This window comes from Balaenoptera musculus, chromosome 16, assembly GCF_009873245.2.
Source record: "Balaenoptera musculus isolate JJ_BM4_2016_0621 chromosome 16, mBalMus1.pri.v3, whole genome shotgun sequence".
Classification (NCBI taxonomy): Eukaryota; Metazoa; Chordata; class Mammalia; order Artiodactyla; family Balaenopteridae; genus Balaenoptera; species Balaenoptera musculus.
Window position 1 is genome coordinate 35250490 of NC_045800.1, and position 20880 is coordinate 35271369.

The window sequence follows — 20880 nt, forward strand, 5'->3', positions numbered from 1 at the left end:
AGGGCTCTAAGCACACAGGCTTCAGTAGTCGTGGCGCGCGGGCTCAGTAGTTGCAGCACACGGGCTTAGTTGTCCTGCAGCATGTGGGATCTTCCGGACCAGGGATCGAACCCGTGTCCCCTGCATTGGCAGACGGATTCTTAACCACTGGACCACCAGGGAAGTCCCCATAATTCCTTTTTTGATGATGGAGTTTCTGCTTTTGTGACTAAAAGCAAAGCTGGCTGCAAAATGAACACTCTAAGAAGTGACAATACTAACCTGTTTATAAATGCATGTGTAAAAAAGTTAAAATAAAATGGACAGTTTTCCCCAATCATTTCCACTTTCCTCAAGTCCCAGTTGCCATTCCCTATTCCTTAAAAAGGAATGGACTGAGTAGATCTCTAGATTATGGAACAAGAACTATCTCGTTCTCTACTCATTACCTCTAAAGGTCTTTACACTTATCCTCTTTCAATTTCAGATGAAAAGACAATCCTCACTCTTCTTCAAGACTTACATAAAGTCCCACTATTTTTTTTTGTTACCATCTCCTTCTACCCTCATTCAATTATCCTTTCTCCAATATCTTAAATCACTGCCTTAGTAATCTATTCCCTTCTATCTTCAAACATCCAGAGGTCCATCTTTAATGAGAAGATAAACTGCTTGACTTCCATCTTCTAGAACACTTTCTTTTTGCTGCCAAGCATCTTGAACAAGTGCTTAAAATCACTTCTTTTATCTCCTCACCATACACAATTTAATCCCTATAAATCAAGTTTCTATCCTTCTTTACTACTAAAATAGCACACCTGAAGGTCACCAATGAACTTCTAAGCTCTAAATCTAATGGTTTGTGTTTTTTTTTGTAAATCCAATTTTCATGAATCTTCTATGACATGTGATTTCAGCAAGTATCCCATTCTTAAAATATTTTCCTTCCTAAGTGTTCACAACATTCTGCTACCCTGTTCTTTTCTGAACTCTTAATTCTTTCTGTGGTTTCCCTACTCTTAACACTCTTAATATGAACATTCTCCTAGATTCAATCCTTGGCTGCCCATCTCTCACCCATTTCTCCTGTAGGAAACTGTAATTTGGTTAAACTATAACACAGTAAAAAGAATCCCCAAACCTAGCCCGTCTGGGAGCTCCAGTGCCACACTTTCAACTGCCTGACGAGCGTAACTCCATACTAATATGATCTCGTTGCTAAATTTACTTCCTAAAGCACTCTTTGATCAAATTATTACCTTACGCTAAAACTTTCAATGGCTCACCCTTACCTACCAGATAGTAATCAAAAACAAAAAAGTATCTCCCAAACAGGATCCATTCTGGTTTCCACAATTTTGTCTACCCTGTTTCCTCTACTTGGAATGTCTTTCTTGGTCCAATTCTTCAGCTAGCTCCCACCCATCAAGATTCAGTTCAAGTCCTTTACCTTCTTGAAACCATCTCAGACTACTACACTATTTCATCCTTTTCTAAAATCCACAGGATTCTCATCTTAAATAACCATTTTGGCATTTTTTGGCATTATTATGAATTCTTGTGTCTTTACATTAATTTGTCACATGTTATCTTATGCTCGTTAGGCTTCAGCTTCTTCAATGATTCTTTTTGTCCCCCACAACACTTTGCACAGTGTCTTTGCAGTGTCTTCGCACAGTAGTCAAATATTTGTTGAATACTTGGTATTTACTGTAATTAAAATTATAGATAAAGAAAAGTTCAAGTTTCTTGGGGACAGGTTTAAGCACCATTTTTAAGCAAAGAAAGAGGGTGCTATATTACAAATTTTTTTGCTTCCTTCAAGAAATATCCTTAATCTGTCATAGCTATATTACATAAAAACAAGTTATAAAAATAACAGAAGTGATGCTAAGGCAATGTTTCAGTAAGTGAAAAGACGAACACAGCAGTACTTTAGCAATCTGAACATCACAGCAGTTACACTTGCTCCAAAGAGCAAGCCGAAAAAGACCGCGCAGTAGGCACTGTATTCCTTCAATAATTTCTACCCTTCCTAAACTTTCCTTTAGTCCTCTGCTACCCAGCTTCATTAGAACCATATCCTGCTCAAAGACCTTCGACTCCTCTCTAACCTAATGCTGGCTCTGCCTCACAACCACACAGTTCCTCCTGCCTCTCCTTTCTTCAACGTCTTTTATCCCAATGCCATGTCATGTCAGCTCTGCTCCCTCACCAGCCAACTGCCCTGAGGGTAGCAGATCAGCTCACCCTCTCATCCAATTCCAGGCCTGTTTATTCTCACATCTCCCACCTTTTGATAGCCAAATTTGCCTCCCTGAATAGAGGAATGGGGACCCAAGAATGCTTCTTTAGTCCTCTTGACTCAAAGCCCCTTTTGGAGTTCTCCATTCCTCTCTCCAGGACAACAGATTAGATGCCACACAAAAGGAAGAACAAAGGGATGTGCAGACCAGGATCTCACAAGAGGACAATCTGACCTATTACTCCAAGATAGCCAGCTATGAGGCAAGCAGGGTAAGCACCAGCGCCAGGCCACAATGGAAAAGGCTGGTATAATGAACTGGTAGGGGACAGGGAAAGGGCATGAGACAGAGTCAGTATTATGCTGGAGGGCAGACAGGGCCCTTGATGAGGGAGAGGTCTGAAGGCTAGGTGATCAAAAGAAAAAGGAAGTTAAAAGAAGGGCTGACTGAGGGAACACAGTACTTACCATGATACTTCTTTTGGCTAAACCTTATGTTGCATAACAGATAATAGAAAAAAATGACATTCTTCATTTGCCGAAGGATAGACAGATGGAGGAGAAAGAGGTAACAGATGTCAAGCTGAATCGAAGGTACCAAAGACTGTAGACGAATAATTTTAATAAAACATAAGGCAATTATATTTGACAGTATCCACTGGTTATGAATCTACTGATGATGATAATCTGGCCCATTTTCAATTTGGATTTTAATTCACAGAAATAACTATAAAAGATATGACTCATGTTTATTTTACAAACGTGTGATTTCAGAAAACTGCTCTAAAGGCTGCCTAGAGGGAAGAGGGAATGGGAAGACGTGTGTGGGATTAAGAGACACAAACTACTATGTACAAAATAAATAAGCAACAAGGATACATTGTACAGCACATAATAACTTTAAATGATGTATAATCTATAAAATACTGAATCACAATGTTGTACCCCTGAAACCAATACGTTGAAAATTAATTATACTTCAATTTTTTAAAAAATGTGGTTAAAAAAAAAAGACTGCCTAGAAAAAAGGAAAGTACGTGGGAGTTTGTAGAGGCTATGCTGGCAACTGCGATCTAACTTCAGCTGTTTGCATTATGATAATTCATAAAGTAAAAATATAAAAAGAAATCGTATGCATTTTGAACTATAAAACGTGTCCTAGATTACTACTTCATCATTAATAAACATATATATATATTGCATTTCTACTCCTAAGCCATTTGACGATGAAAAAAAGTATAAGATATAACTTCCTCAATCTACTTCCAATCTCAATATTCTCAGAATAAATTTAAACACTCTGAAAATTTATGGAAGGTCTACTGGCAGAATACCTCACACGGATGGCTTTGTAATCTTAACTAAAAGGGATTGGTCAGTGAAGTTTGCCCATTTTGTCATACATTTTTTACATTTACTATTTGAAGTTTTACTTTTCTGTGTTACTTACGGAATAAGAAAATAAATAGCTGATATGAACACTGTGCTTAGTCCTACATAATATCATTAAGCAAGGAAGTTATGGTCAAAAGAAACAACTTCCAAGAAATTGTCTAGACTGATGTTTTAAAATGTATGCCTTCTAGTTCCTACTGTGGGTTATTTGAAACTATGTTATGTTTTTTAAACAAGAAAGTAGATTAATCTGAAATACCACATAGGACACTAAGAACAAATATGAAGATGTGAAACCACACCAAAGCCAGGTGCAAGGGCAGGTGCATGCTAGATAATTTACATTCCCCCCACTCCCACTCTAGAACACAAACTCCATGAGAATGGGAACTCCATTTTTGTTCTTTGCTGTATCTCCAGCACCTAGAACATAAAAAGCACTCTGTAAATACTTGTTAAATGAATGCTGAAAAAGGACAACCAAGTTGCGTTATTTCCTTCAGGCCATTTTTTTTTCTAATCTCCGCCTCTTGCATGACTTTATCTTAAAGACAAAATCTAGGTTTTGCAGGAAAAATATCTGTGGTTTTAAAACTTCATTTGAAATTATACACTTTAAAACGGTGAATTTTGTTATGTGTATAGTACTTTGAGAAATAAACTAAAAGGGAGGAATTTACCACAGGGATTAAAATGGATACACTTACATAATGCCTCTTCCACCTTTCCTAGCTTTTTGTCCCTACATTTTTAAAATAACAAAATATTTGATATATTACAATTTACAACAGTGTCTTCTGTCAATCTTATAATGGATAGAAATTAGCAATAATGGAGGAATAGGCCTAGCAAACATAAGCAACCTGTGCTGTCCTATAGGTAAGATTATTTTAGCATTTTCCCTGTCAAGAGCAAGGACCCACTGGAATTTGCCCCAGCATCATGAAACCTCCTTTTACTTGGCAGAATAGGCCACTGAGACAATGTTTCTCTGAAGTATCAGCAATGCAGAGAGAGAATTATCAAAACTGAGCAAAGTTCTGCTCACATGTAGCAATTTGTTTCTTCCATAAGAGGGTATGTTCCCTTTTTTTCCCTGAATCTTTTCTGAACACTGCATCATTTTTAAATGCAAAGAATATGTGTCACAGACTTAAGGCATGACTTCTAAAACAGTCAAGTCATAATTACCATCTCGACATTTTAGACATGAACTTTATAGCAGAGATCACTCAGGAAAAATTCTCTAAATTATATTTTTACATTTTCTCTATATGATCAAGGAAAAACTAAGTTCATAATAGCTAATCAATGCATAACAACAGTCAATCAATTGTGGCATAAACAGGCAAAGGTATCAAAAACAATCTTTTTAAAAAATCTGTATTAAGCCATGGAACCCAACATCACCACACATTCACCTACACCTTCTGTAATGAGCATAAGCTTTAACAGCCCCTCTAAGGTTGCCTTTACTGTTGGTGACTCAACTCCAACTAGATGACAGATAATACAGGGAGAGAGGCTCTTGTGAGCCTCTACAAAACAATATTCAAAGATTTAACAATTATAATTCAAACTGTTTGCAAACAACACTGAAAGCCTGTAATATATACTAATTTGTTTTTTTGCTGAGGGTGATTTTATGGGAGCAAGTCAAGTAGCTAGTGAGTGAGCTTGGCTGACCTTCCAGCATTCACATCTTAAGGGCAACATTGTTCTCCTACATGTGTATGCTCTCTTTTATTTAGGGTCTAAAGGAGTCATACATTTTTTAGTAGTATTTCACTGCATTTTATAGAGAACTTCAAATGTTATAATTGTATTTGCAATTTTAGAGAGTCACAAAGTTTTTTTTCGGGGGGGAGTGTTTGTTTGTGGTAAGATTTAACTCATCCATGGATCAAGAGTTGACCATACATTTCACGATTTGCTACATTCTTATAATTCAAAGTACATTAAAACTAGGCCTTCGGGCTTCCCTGGTGGCGCAGTGGTTGAGAATCTGCCTGCTAATGCAGGGGACACGGGTTCGAGCCCTGGTCTGGGAAGATCCCACAGACCGCGGAGCAACTGGGCCCGTGAGCCACAGCTACTGAGCCTGCGCGTCTGGAGCCTGTGCTCCGCAACAAGAGAGGCCGCGATAGTGAGAGGCCCGCACACCGCGATGAAGAGTGGCCCCCACTTGCCGCAACTAGAGAAAGCCCTCGCACAGAAACGAAGACCCAACACCGCCATAAATAAATATAAAAATAAATAAATAAATAAGACCTGGTGCAACCAAATAAATATTTAAAAACAAAAAAACAAAAAAACTAGGCCTTCATAAAACTAAGTGGGGTCTAAAAATTTTGATTACACAAAATGCAGGGTTACATTATATCCAATTTGCATTATAAAAGACCATGCTATCACAGAATTGTACTAGGTTATAAACTTATAAAACTAGTTCTGACAATGTTTATTATATTTTTAAAATTATAATTCTGGCTAATAGTCAAAGCTATAAAGTTTTTCTCCTCAGGGAAAACTGTAAAACTCAGAAGCACTTATTGAAAAACACCAGAAATACTCTACTATATATAAATTACAGAAAAATCATGAGAGGAATTAAAACAAGAAACAAAAGCACTCACTTACTCGTTTTTTTTAAAACGTATTGAGCACCTACCAGGAACGAGGCACTCTCCTGGGGATATTAAGATCAAAGACATTCCCTTCTCTCACAGAGCTGATGCTCAAGCAGGGGAGAGAACAATTAAACAATCACTTACAAAGTATGATAAATATGACTGATAGGAGTACACGTTGGTGCAAAGAGCTCAGATGAAGGAAAACCAGAGAAGGTTTCCCAAACAAAGTGACATATGTATAGGCTTAGGGTTTAGACCTAAAAACTAAGGTTGGAATTAGCCAGACTTGGGGGGAAGTGGGGGAGGTAGGAAAAATGTTCCAGAGATAAAGACTTGGAGGTGAGAACAAAGATTCAGAATGAAGGGGAGTGGAGAAGAGAGAGAGAGATGCAGAGAACCTGAGACAAGATGAAGCTTAAAAAGGTAAAGCAGGAACCAGATCACAAATGACCTGGTAAGATGTGTTTGTTACGGAATGTGGCCTTTATCTTAAGGCAACAGAAAACTAAAGGGTTTTAAGCAGAAAAAAGGCCATATTAAAATTAGCATATTAGCAAACAATAATATAACTGAAATGAAGAATAAATTAGAAAGAGATGCCATCGGAGGCAGGAAGAGCAGAGTGGCTGCTGTTACAGGTATCTCGGATTAGAGATGATGGTGGTATGGAGGAGGACTGTGGTAATTCGTATGGAAAGAAAAAGATTGGCCAGAGAAAGATTAGAAAGGTTGAACTGACAAGATTGGATGTGGGGACTAGCTAGACTCGGGGAAAGGAAGGGAGAGCAAAGTCAAATATTATTCCTAGATTTCTGGATCTTGCAATCTGAACTTAATATTTCCCTTCTATTGGAAATACTTACAAGGTTCTAAAAACATTACAGTTTCTTTTCAGTTACACACATTGATATAAACAGTGCAAAAAATATTTTAGATTTGGTTCTAGCAAATATGATTTTTATCTCTTGAACCATCTTCCACTTTTTCTACAATAAAGTATTAAAATGAGTCTGTATTCCACACCAAAAGGAAAAAGGAAATTTAGTTAATAAAGATATGTGCTCAGTGCATGGAGAAGGCCAGCCTGAAATTAAAGTTTGCTATCCAAAGTGAATCCTCAGATGAAAAAGTCAAGGACTGACAGTATCCCCAAACCAGAAAGTGTCTCAAAAGTGTTTTCTGTGAACCTATTATATTACCAAAATAAGCACAGGACTAGCTCTTTCATAAAACCATGACAGGCTTTCTTTTTACAGTAGAATTTGATAGAATTTTGGCAAGCTAAATAAAAAAGATCTATAGAAAAAGAGCACCACCCTTTGAAATCCAATGTCAAGAACAAAAAGCATTTGCTTTCAAAACTCACTCATTCATGCAGAAGTTTAGGTGCTCTAAACTTCTGTAAATAGATTAACATTGGCCAAGCAGATTAGGCGCTCTTTAATCTTTCATTTTGTCTCTATAAAACTATAACCAATACTGTGAACATACACCGTCTACTCAGGAACGAAATTTCAAGAGCTACTCATTCCCTTAAACGTTGTACCACCTTATAAACAGAATACCATATTAAGTTTATATATCAATGTATTTATAATGTATGTATTTATATATTCATATGGGGGTAACAAATTAGATGATACACCTTTCTGTATTTGAAAAAATTGAAAATACTACTTGTATACTCTCAAGGCAATTTTACATATCACAAAATAAGAATTTCCTCCCATTGAACGGATTCAACTAATCTATGAAATAAAAATTAGATGCCCCACTACAGGTATCTTAGGACCCCTTTCACCCAGCTCCCATGGGTTTCTCCCACATACTCTTTAATCAGTTATCTAGGAAGTCTGTGAGGGATGGGTTATCATTTCACTTGCAAAACAGGAATGTGTTCAATTAACTATGAAAAATGAGCAAAAACTATGTTTTTATGTCTTCCCCTTTCAGTCTACGTGGTAGAAGGACCCATTTCTCATGAAAACTAACAGTAAACTTGGCGAATCCTGACTGCTATCAGAGGGAATATCCCCTACTTACACACACATAGGTCCACTAACTTCAAGTCTCTGACAAAATATACTCCCCCCACTCTCTCATATTGGAGGAAAGGAGAACTTTCCTTCTAAAGCTATACAAATAAATGTCTTGCTGGTCTTTCTACAGTTTCTTATCGATGGGCATCGCTTTAAAATCGTTTAAGATTCGCGATACATCTTCCACGCCTTAGTTAAGGAAGATGATGCTGATACAGTAATTTGCTAAAGATTACACTGACGACTGAATGTGTACTGTCAAACAAAAGGAAGAATTATACTGTAATGTAAGGAAAAAGTCCTCATACGGAACATATCCCTAAAGCCGTAAACACAAAATTTTAACATAATTAGAAGGTCATGTAGATAATATTAACTCAAAATCTCCCCGACTTCGACAGTTGCTACCAAGTTTTCCCGTGAAATGGAGGTTAGGGATCGGCCTTAAAATGCTCAGAAAAAGAAGAGACTCTCCTAAAACTGAAAGGGGGAAGAGAAACCAGAGAACAGAAACATGGTGAGGAAAGAGAAAAACTAGCCCTAACGCGCCAAAGGATCTATTCAACAAGAAAAAAGACATTTTTGAACCGATTTACGAGGGGTAACCCGAGCCCAAACCCCCGCAGACCGAGGGGCGAATCGCGGAGTCTGGGGAGGAAGGCGCCCGAGCCCCGTGACAATGGGAACCGTTCCTTCCTAGGAGTGGGGGCTCAGAGAGGAGACCGTGCCTCGCCCGGGCCGCCTTCCCGTCCGCTCGGGAGAAGCTAGACCCACCTGGAGACCGCCATGGCCGGGCGCCGGCGGTTCGGAGCTCCCCGCGAGCGACGCGCCGCGCTGCCGAGGCGCTAGTTTCCAGGGAGCGGAGCGGCGCAGGCCCAGGCCACGGAGCAGATAGGAGCGGCCGGTGCAGCGCGGGATGTCCCGGCGCGGGCCCTCGGGCATCTGCCCCGCCGCCTACCCGAGCTCGTCCCTGCCGCGGCCCGGGAGCAGGGGTCTGAGACGGCGGCGGAGGCAGCAGTCCTCCGACCCGCACGACTTCAAACCGGGTGCCCCCAACCCCGCTCTTTGCTGACGCAGGCGTCGGCACGCCGGACTGAGCGTCAGCGCGCCGGAAGTGACGCCCGCTCACAGTCAGGGGCTCCGCTCCGCCGCTGAGTAGGAGTATGAACCCATACGGCCTGGTGGCGCGCGCCGCAAAAAAAAAAGTTGTCTATGCTCATCTAGAGGGGGTCGGTAGTCTTCATAAGAGGCGAGAGAGGAGAAATGAGTCCACTTATCTTCTAGGGAAGGAAAAGAAGCGATCTAGCCAAGGTTCTGGGAGTTAAAACCTTTGCTTATAATTCCTCACTGCCCCGATCCCCATCTCACCAGACTGCTTCTAGAGAAAGCAGAATCCACAGGACCATAGCATGCTCTAGTCCAGGTGGCGATGCCAGTGGGAGGGGTGAAATCCAGAAAGATCTGCAACGGCACTGAAGACACGGCTCGAATGTTTGCCATCTATCTGCCATATGTTCTGCCTAGGTATGGGAGGGAAGGTATTCTGTCAACCATTTTGCCATGTTTGATTTCTTAATTGCTTGTGTTGTTGGTGCCATCATTTTCTCAACCTTATTTGAAAACTCTCAGCCATTTATTTATGTATTTATTTATTTGCTTATGTGACTGTTCAGTCGCTTAATTTATTAGGCTTTTAAACATTCTTCTGTCACCTAGTGCAGGCCCTTATCACCTTAAACTTGATTTTAATGACAGTAGTCAAAGTAATATTTCTCCAGCTTCAACTGAGCCCATCTTTTTTTTTTTTTAATTAATTAATTAATTTATTTTCTGGCTGTGTTGGGTCTTCGTTTCTGTGCGAGGGCTTTCTCCAGTTGCGCTGAGCGGGGGCCACTCCTCATGGCGGCAGGCCTCTCACTGTCGTGGCCTCTCTTGTTGCGGAGCACAGGCTCCAGACGCGCAGGCTCAGTAGTTGTGGCTCACGGGCCCAGTTGCTCCGCGGCATGTGGGATCTTCCCAGACCAGGGCTCGAACCCGTGTCCCCTTCATTGGCAGGTGGATTCTTAACCACTGCGCCACCAGGGAAGCCCCTGAGCCCATCTTAAAGGCCTCCAACAGATTAATCTTCATGAAACACTGCTTTCACCGTGTCACTCCTCTGCTTATAAAACTTATCCATTGGCTTCTCATTATCTGAAGAGGCTTTGCCTCAGCCCCTGAGTCTTTTTCATCTATAAAATGAGGCTAATGAGAAGTACTATAGAAATAAAATGAGGTCACGTATCTAGAAAAGCTTACAAGAGTTTATAAAGCATGAAGGGAAAGAAACTAACTTAAGAACCTATGTGCTAGGCATTTGGCATGCATTATCTCATATAATTTGTAGGCCAACCCTGTGAAGTAAGTTTTAATCTTCATTTATAGGTGAGAAAACTAAGCTCGGGAAGGTTAAGTAATTGGCCCAAGATCCAAGCTACTAATAATATTTACTGTTCATTCTTAAACAAATATTAATTTGGCCCCTGCTCTATGCCAGACACTCTGCTCGGCACTGTTTTATACTATTAGACAATATCTGATTAAGCTGATGTTCACATGTCTTCATATTTCACAGCCTCCTCCCACCTGCCTTCTCAGTTCATCTAACACCACTGAAACTAACAAGCAGGTACATTTACTGATTGTACACTACATTCATTTATTCAGCCAAAATTAAGTACCTACCACATGCTAAACTCTACACTAGAGGTTAGGGCTTCTAAAGAAGCCAAAAACAGATAAGGTGCCCACTCTAGTTGAACTTACATTCTAATGGGAGGAAAGAGAGTGAACAGATAAACAAGAAAATATCATGTTTGTATGCTATGGAAAGCAGAATGATGGGATAGAGAGGGTGATTAGAGACCCCAGACTGGGTTATTAGGGGGAAACAAAGGAGGAGCTTAATCTGAGGCCTGAAGGACAAGAGGGGGCCAGCTATGTGAAAACCTGGGGAGCCTTCCAGATAGAGGATACAACTAGTGTAAAAACCTAAGAGAAGCTGGCTATCTTGGGAGACAAGATGGGAGAGGTAGAAAGGGGCCATTGTAAGGTATTTAGATTTTAGTCTAGCAATAGAAAGTCATAGGAGGGTTTTAAGCATGTGGGTAAAATGATCTGATATACATTTAAAAAAATCTTACTCTTTAATATCCAAGAGGTAATTAGATATATAGTTCTAAAGAACATATAGAAGAGAGGAAAAGGCTGGTGTTACAGATTGGTAAGGCATAGTGCAATAATCAAATATACTGAAGTCAGACTGACTTGTTTTTAAATCCTTCCTCACCACACTTAACAGTTGTGTGTCCAGGGAGTTGTCTAACCTTTCTAAGCTTCAGTTGCTTCTGGGAAACGGGGACAATAATAGCACCTTATAGGGTTGTGGTAAGGATTAAATGATATAATGAATATAAAGCATTTAACCCAGTGACTGAAACTTTAAGCACTCAAAAACATTGTTAACTACATTGAGTGTTCTTTTTGTTAACTATGCAACCTTAAGCAAATGACTTACCTTCTATGTCTCAATTTCCTCAGCTGTGAAATGGGGATAACATTAGTACTGGTACACAACCCTTATCTGAGACCCTGGCTAGAGATGGTTTTCTGAATTTAGAATTTTTTAGATTTTGAAAGGCAATCCAGTGCCTATTATGTCACACCCTAGCAGCTTCTAGGGCAGCACTCCATAGTCAAGTACATTTATAGTTCTGCAGCAAAACATATGAATAGCCATACTAAGAGGACTAAATAAGAAACTCTAAATAGATGCATGGCAGTTTAGGTCAGGTTTTGCTGCCAGATGAATTTTTTTAAAGTATCATATTCAGACCTTTTTCAATTCCAGAATTGCAAATAATGGATCGTGAACCTGTACTTTGTAAAGTTGTTGTAAGGAGCAAATGAGTTGATACATGATACACTTAAGAAATACTAAGTGCTAAATAAATTTTAGCTATTATTTTTTTTTTTTATCACCAGAAAGGTGGCTTCAAAAATCAATGGCAGGACTTCCCTCGTGGCACAGTGGTTAAGAATCCGCCTGCCAATGCAGGAGACATGGGTTCGAGCCCTGGTCCGGGAAGATCCCACATGCAGCGGAGCAACTAAGCCCGTGCACCACAACTACTGAACCTGCGCTGTAGAGCCCACGAGCCACAACTACTGAGCCCGTGTGCCACAGCTACTGAAGCCTGCGCGCCTAGAGCCCATGCTCTGCAACAAGAGAAGCCACGACAATGAGAAGTCCGCGCACTGCAACGAAGAGTAGCCCCTGCTCGCCGCAACTAGAGAAAGCCTGCACATAGCAACGAAGACCCAACACAGACAAAAAAAAAAGAAAAACTTTACCCAGTAGGGTGGCTATTATAAAACACACACACACACACACACACACACACACACACACACACACACACACACACACCACACACACGCAAGGGAGCAAACAAAAAAAGTAAATAACAGGGGCTTCCCTGGTGGCACAGTGGTTAAGAATCCGCCTGCCAATGCAGGGGACACGGGTTCGAGCCCTGGTCCGGGAAGATCCCACATGCCGTGGAGCAACTAAGCCCATGCGCCACAACTACTGAGCCTGTGCCCTAGAGCCCACGAGCCACAACTACTGAAGCCCACGCACCTAGAGCTCATGCTCTGCAAGGAGAGAAGCCACCTCAATGAGAAGCCTGTACACCACAACGATGAGTAGCCCCCGCTCGACACAACTAGAGAAAGCCCACGCACAGCAACGAAGACCCAACGCAGCCAAAAATAAATAAATAAATTTATATTTTAAAAAAAGTAAATAACAAGTATTGGCAAGGATCTGGAGAAATTGGGACCTTTGTGCACTGTTGGTTGGAATGTAAAATGATGCAGCCACTATGGGAAACAGCATGGAGGTTCCTCAAAAAGTTAAAAATAAAATTAGCATATGATCCAGCAATTCCACTTTTGGGTATGTGCCCAAAAGAACTGAAAGCAGCCGCGGAGCAACAGCCTGTGCGCCACAACTACTGAGCCTGCACTCTAGAGCCCACGAGCCACAACTACTGAGCCCACGTGCCATAACTACTGAAGCCCGCGTGCCTAGAGCCCACGCTCCGCAACAAGAGAAGCCACCGCAATGAGAAGCCTGCGCACTGCAACAAAGAGTAGCCCCCGCTGGCTGCAACTAGAGAAAGCCTGCGCACAGCAACAAAGACCCAACACAGCCAAAAATAAATAAATAAATAATAAAAATAAATTATTAAAAAAAAACCTGAAAGCAGAAACTCAAATATTTATACACACATATTCATAGCAGCATTATTCAAAATAGTCAAAAGGTGGAAGCAACCCAAGTGTTCATCAACCGAAGAATGCATAAACAAAATGTGCACTATACATACAATGGATAATTATTCAGCCTTAGAAAGGAAGGAGGGGCTTCCCTGGTGGCGCAGTGGTTGAGAATCTGCCTGCCAATGCAGGGGACACAGGTTCGAGCCCTGGTCTGGGAAGATCCCACATGCCACGGAGCAACTAGGCCCGTGAGCCACAATTACTGAGCCTGCGCGTCTGGAGCCTGTGCTTCGCAACAGGAGAGGCTGCGACAGTGAGAGGCCCGCGCACCAAGATGAAGAGTGGCCCCCGCTTGCCGCAACTAGAGAAAGCCCTCGCACAGAAACGAAGACCCAACACAGCCATAAATAAATAAATAAAAATTTAAAAAAAAAAAAGGAAGGAAAATTTGACACATGCTACAACATAGATGAGACTTGACGAAATTATACTAAGTGAAATAAGCTAGTCACAAAAGGACAAATACTGTATGATTCCACTTATATGAGGTATCCAGAGTAGTCCATTCATGGAGACAAAAAGTAGAATGGTGGTTGCCAGGGGGTGGAGGAAGGGAGGAATGAGGAGTTATTGTTTAATGGGTACAGAGTTTCAGTTTTGGAAGAAGAAAAAAGTTCTGGAGCTGGATGGTGGTGATGGTTGCACAACAGTGTGAATGTACTTAATGTCACTGAATTGTACACCTAAAATGGTTAAAATGGTAAATTTGGGGGTGGGATGAATTGGGAGATTGGGACTGAAATCTATACACTACTGATACTATGTATAAAATAGATAACTAATGAGAACTTACTGTATAGCCCAGGGAACTCTACTCAGTGCTCTGTGTTGACCTAAATGGGAAGGAAATCCAAAAAAGAGGGGATATGTGTATACGTATAGCTGATTCACTTTGCTGTACAGCAGAAACTAACACAACATTGTAAATCAACTATACTCCAATAAAAGTTAATTTAAAAAACAAAAAAAACAAAAAAAAAATGGTACAATTTATGTTATGTGTATTTAACCACAATTTATAAAAAGTAACTTCTAGTAAGACGTTACCCCTTTCTGACATGGCATAGCACATCTGTGTGCCCTTATTTTTGTTCTGGGGGCAATGTTTCTGACAGAAAACATGGTCTCGAATGTCTCCTTTAATAATTATGACTTTCTGGTAACAAACTTTTTCATTGTAATTAGTAAAAAATGTCACAAGATGTCACTCTTTAGCTGAAAAACTATTGCAGTTTGGTTCAGTAGCCGATAACTATAAGTAATTCCAGAGCATCAGATAAAAGTCTGTATATAGTGCTTTGCTCATACAAATACGGTTTTCTGGGAAAGAGAAGGTTTCCATCTGTGAAATGTATTAGTAAGCTACTCTGTTCATGAAATTTATGTTAATATTTATTAACTTCATTGGTACTAATTGTTTTTCAGTATAGATTGAGCTGGTGTAATTAAGACATAACTAACTTTGTAAGTGATAGGGAAATACAAATCTGAAATGTAAAGATCATTGATCATTAAAAGTCAGGTGGCTTTACCACTAAATGATGTGTGACATTGGGTAAGTCCTTTAATCCCTCTGATTTCACCAGAGTGGTAGAAACATCCTTTCTTAGGTCGATATACACTACCGTATATTTACTCTGGGCTAAAACATATTTAAGTACATTCTAATTCTAAAACATTTTGGTTTTTATAGTAGTAATCAAATTGTAACTGTTGAAATACAATACCAATGGGAGTTCAGTAATAGAAAATACTGCCCCCAAGACATTAGGAAATATAATGAGACTTCTTGATGTCCTGAGGGAGTATTTTAGGAAAATACTTACTTGTATTAAACAATTATAGTCAGAGGTATAAACTCTTGAAATAAAAAAGATCACATTTATTACTGAGAACAGTTTTTAAAAGATAATGGACTATCCTAAAGTGTAAAAGAAAAATTGCTTTGTTTACATGTAAAATTCTTAAGATTCAAGGACACATTAATTCTTAAAGATTAACCATTTGAATTGGTAATATTATACTATAATCAAAATAATTTTTTAAACTTCTAATTTTTGTAAGAAGTTTGTAATTGAGTTATAAAACCTAAAAACAATCAAAAGACCAAATGCTCACCGCTGGATGAAATGTTGGACATTATAATGCATCAATAAATGAGGATATTACATTTTTATTAGTAGTAACAGTTATTAGGATTAAGATTATTAGGATGAGAAAAACTATCAGAAATGGTGGGTGAAAATATAGAACTCAGAATGATATAAAAAATAGAGTGTAAATAGTGTCCAGTTAAGGATACTGACAGTTGTTTTGTTTCATTTCATCTTATTTAACTCTTAAAACTTAGATCTTTCTGTTTAACTTTTATCTTCACATGATTAAATATGTAAAAGGAGAGGGGGTGTAGTAGCTAAAGGGTACAGAGTTGCTTTTCGTGGTGATGAAAGTGTTCTAAGATTAACTGTGGTGATAGTTGCACGTATGGGTGAATATATTAAAAACCATTGAATTTTACACTTTAAATGGGTGAACTGTATGGTATATGAACTATATCTCAATAAAAAGTAGGTGAAGGAAGCACTATTCAAGCTTTTTTTTCTATTACTGCAAATATAGTTATGAATGCCTATTTTTAAAAGAGCATTGAAAACAAGTGTTTTGGGGGGGACGGATAAATTAGGAGTATGGGATTAACAGATGCACACTACCATAAATAAAATAGATACACAAAGATTTACTGTGGAGCACAGGGAACTATATTCAGTATCTTGTAATAAACTATAATGGAAAAGAATTTTTAAAAAAGGAATATAGATATAGATATATATATGTATAACTGAGTTACTTTGCTGTACACCTGAAACTAACACAATATTGTAAATCAACTATAATTCAATTAAAATAAAATTCAAGTAAAAAATACGTAAAAGGAAAGAAAAGAATGATTTGTTAAAATTCGCGTGATTATTTTAAACACTGGAAGCAAAAAAGATTTATATTCATGTTACATTGCAACTTCTATCATACATCTGTGTGTGTGTGTGTGTGTGTGTGTGTGTGTGTGGCGCGGTGGTGGGAAGTCTCCCAGGAAGAGAGAGAGAAGTCTGGGAGGGGCATAGTCGGGGAGGCCCGTTCTGTTCCATTGATTACACGTTCATTCACTGGGAGCCGGCTAAAACAGACTAATCCTTCTAGCAGTCATTTCCTCTACCTTAACAAGGCTCCGCCACCTCGCCCAGAACTCGGTAAGTTCAAAGTGCAGTAAAAGTGCGTTTTTCCAAAGAATAATCTGAAATGACTTTGTAGATAATTTACTGGAGGGTGGAGAAGGGAGGGGGTGGAGGAAGGGGTGGAGGTGGTAATTATCAGGCATCGCTTTGCTATCATATTTGCAATGGGGGGAAAAACCTCAATGCGCAAATAGTTTCAAAAAGATTAGACAGTAATTGGCTTTTTCCCAGGAAACCTTTCCAGAGGGGCCACTCGCAAGCTGCTGCTGCCCACTGAAAACCGACGCCCACAAAGTCTGGGGAGGGGGATTGGCAGGTGCCTGTGCTTGGGCCAAGAGCTGCGCCCGACTCAGCCAGTAGCCGTCTCTGCCTCTGTCCCCAGGTCCAAGGGATGCTGCTCTCCTGGCCCTGCTACCACTGAAGCGCTCAGGGGTCCCTGGAAAGCCGACCTGAGTGCAGACACCACGAGCCATGAGTCCTCTGAGGCTGCGAGCGTCTCTCTCGTTGCTGCTGCTGCTGCTGGGTGGCTGCCTCCTCGAGGGCGCCGGGAGAACCCAGGGGGCGGCCGGCAGCGCGGTCGAGTCGGCCCCGGGCCCCGCGGGCGGCTCCTCCGGTCGCTTCGTCAGCCCCGAGCGGCACGCGTGCAGCTGGCAGCTCCTGCCGCCCGCCCCAGGGCCCGCGGCGGGCAGCGAGCTGGCGCTGCGTTGCCAGGGCCCGGACGGGGCGCGCCACCAGTGTGCCTACCGCGGGGAGCCGGGGCGCTGCCCGGTCTATGCCGCCCGCCGCTCGCACTTCTGGAAGCAGGTGCTAGGTGGGCTGCGCAGGAAGCGGCGGCCCTGCCACGACCCCGCGCCGCTCAAGGCCCGCCTGTGCGCGGGCAAGAAGGGCCAGGGCGCGGAGCTGCGCCTGGTGCCCCATGCATCCCCATTCGTCAGCCCTACTGGGGCGGGCTTTCCCCGGGATCCCAAGCTCCGGGCCAGGAGCCGGGGGAAGCCCCGAGACACCGCGCGCGGCCCCGCCGCAGGGGCCCCGCCTCCCCCGAACGCACCGCCCGAAGGGAAGCCCTCTGAGAAGAAGACCAAAGGAGGCAAGAGAAAGGCTGCCTGGGACCTAGATGAGGGGCGACCTCTGGGGACCCGGCCCGATCCCGACGAGCTGGACGAGAACGCGAAGCTCACGGAGACCTACTGTGCTGAGAAGTGGCATTCCCTCTGCAACTTCTTTGTCAATTTCTGGAATGGCTGAGGGTGCGGGCCTGGGGAGGGAAGGGGAGAGGGAGGGAGGGGATCTGTGCGCAGCCCGAGAGGGGAAGCTAAGGGCATCCTAGGCCACGAGATACTGGATAGAGAGTGGGGAAGAGTCCAGGTTCTAGAATGGGTCTGGGGGGTGGAGGTGGGGCTTGGGATGAGAGTATAAAGGCTATGGAGAGTCTCTGAGACAACAGAGAAGTTAAAAATTATTAAGAGTCGACCCTGATTAAGAGCAGAAGAACTAGTGGAAACAGAAGTGGGCATACCCTAAATGTGCAAAAACTGTAGACTGGGGAGAGAGACGGGTACAGAGAGAGGCTGAAAAAAATAAGTGGGAAAAAGTGACTGAGAGGATGTGACTCTCGTGTGGGAAGCAGGATACAATGTACACTGTTTAACACATTCCTATTAAAATACACTCATGAGCAACTGATAACCTGAGCCAGGTTGAATTTTCAGTGTCATCTCACCTACTCAGCTGACAAGATTACCAACTTCTTTTCTCTTTAGGAATTAGCATGAACTTGGGTGCTGTCTCCTGTCATAGATGATCCCTATAGGGATCGAAGCCATTCAGAGCTCAAAATTGACTCCAGTGAAAAGGTTTTCAGGATGATTGCCTTTGAATTCTTTTAGAAGTTCTGCTTTTAAACAGAGTGATGCCTAGTGTTCTGAAACTTTCCTATTAACCTTCCAAATTCAGAAGTGAATTATAGAAGTTGAGTGCTCCAGTAGGTTTTAAAAAACAATTCTCTTTGTATTTGATCGTATTTTTTTAAAAAAGCTAAAATGTAAGTACATATCTCAGAGTCATTTGGACCATTATGGAAGTCATCTCTCTATTTCGCATAACTAATTGTTAACATATTTCATTTTAAATAAGATGAAATGATAGACTTTGCATGTGTCAGGTGTTCAATAAAAACTGTATGGCTAGATTTAAAGAACTGGCAGGACAATGGAAATTTTGACTGCATTTGATCTAGTTCTGAGTATACCTTGAAGTTCCTAAAAACATCTTGAATTGTTGGGGAAAGACAAGAACAAGTCTGCATAAGGGAAAAATCACAAACTGACAAACCCTGGGTCCTATCATTGCTCTGTTTGGCCTGCATGCAGTTCTCTCATTTTTCCACTCTTCCTCCCTCCCTCCCAATTGGGATTTGTTGCTAGCATTTAAAAATTAGATCATTTCATATAAAAAGCCAGATTTCTGTATTCTCTTGTAAAATTAGATCTAATGACATTGGACACATCTTTCCACATTGCAACAACTGGCTGATGCTGAATATTGGCTGACCTCTTTAGATTAGATATATTTTCTGGAGTTTTCCCACTGCTGCTGCACGTCTTATAAATTGACTTTATTCATTTATATTACAGGGCTGAACCCATGAGACATTTAAGCCACCACCAGATATAAGGGTTTTTGGCTGACCTTCTGTTTTTCTCACCTCCTCTCCTTTAAAATAATGGTAAATGCAACAATCTTACAGATACTGAACATCTCCTGACCTTTTTCCTCCTTGACCAGCCCCTAGAAAATGTAAACTATCTTTTACCTATTCTGTACATTCTTCACACAATTGGCAAAACATTCAGATTGACCATAGTTTCATGCCACGTTTATGAATCACCTTCTGAGTAACATTGACCATTAGATAAAATTCATCTTGGCCAAGGAAAGGAAGCTCAGAGTAGCTTGAGACCACCCCCTAAAGATAGGAATGCAAGGTTTGAGGGATCTTAATTTCCCGACCAGGGATCGAACTTGGCCCCCCCTGCAGTGGACTGCCAGGGAATTCCCAAAAGGGGTTCAGTCTTACAGGGCACTTACACAAAATGGTGATCAGAAACTATCCATCTCAGCTGGGAGCCACATAAAAAGAAATAAGCAAGAAATGTGTGGTTGAAAAAGAAATAAGCAAGAAATGTGTGGTTGAAAAAGAAATAAGCAAGAAATTTGTGGTTGTAGAAGGGAGAATTATCTGATGAGGAGAACAAAATACAGTGCTCGCATCCCTGACGCGTAAGCAAGAGGGTATGTGTAATGTCCTTCAATGACAATGACTTGAAAGGAGATGAGAATGTTTCTGGTCTTGGAGGCCTGGGGACCACAGCTGCCCTCCCAGCTCCATGGCTTTCTTACAACTTCAAAGAGCATCTCTCCTTACTTCCTGCCCGATGCTTACAGCTGCAGAGCTTTGATGAACTTACCCCAAGTTTGTCCCTCCTGTGACCTCTGGCTCACCACATTCAAACTCTTCCCCATTTCAATTTTTAAAAGCAGGCATAAAAGCAGACCAAAGCCCTCCTTTCCCTTTTGTAAAGCAAGACAGCTTCTTCAGCCATATTAAAATTATGAGGTGGTCATTATATACAGACAACAGCAGTTAGAAAAAGATAATGTAAGGTGCCATTAATAATAGCAATCCAAGGTAAAATACCTAAGAATAAATTCAATAAAAAATATACAAGAGCTATGTGAAGAACATAGAAATACTTCTGAGGGCAGAACAGAAAGACTTGAGTAAATGAAAACATATGTGGATTATGATTATGATTAAAGAGGCCTTAACATTTAAAAATGTCAATCTAAAAATAAATAAATAAAAATAAAAATGTCAATCTGTAAATAATCTATACATTTAAACATGATAACAACAGACTACCAAAAGGATTTTTTGGTGTGAGAATTGGGCAAACTGATTCTAAAATTCT

At 41.0% G+C, this 20880-nt stretch overlaps 2 protein-coding genes across 3 annotated transcripts in view; one reads left to right on the forward strand and one right to left on the reverse strand.

Annotated features, from left to right (window-relative positions):
• BTAF1 (B-TFIID TATA-box binding protein associated factor 1) overlaps window positions 1-9368 on the reverse strand; it is an 87332-nt gene extending 77964 nt beyond the window's left edge. For both annotated transcript variants that reach the window (XM_036828506.1, XM_036828507.1), the window contains exon 1: window positions 9066-9368. In XM_036828506.1, coding sequence (XP_036684401.1) covers window positions 9066-9079 — 14 coding nt within the window. In that variant the 5' untranslated portion in view covers window positions 9080-9368. The remainder of the gene's footprint in view (window positions 1-9065) is intronic.
• Window positions 9369-17363: 7995 nt separating this feature from the next.
• On the forward strand, window positions 17364-18154 carry FGFBP3 (fibroblast growth factor binding protein 3). The gene has a single exon (XM_036829518.1). It carries the CDS (start codon window positions 17381-17383, stop codon window positions 18152-18154), a length of 774 nt encoding a protein of 257 aa, XP_036685413.1. The 5' UTR covers window positions 17364-17380.
• Window positions 18155-20880: the final 2726 nt, after the last annotated feature.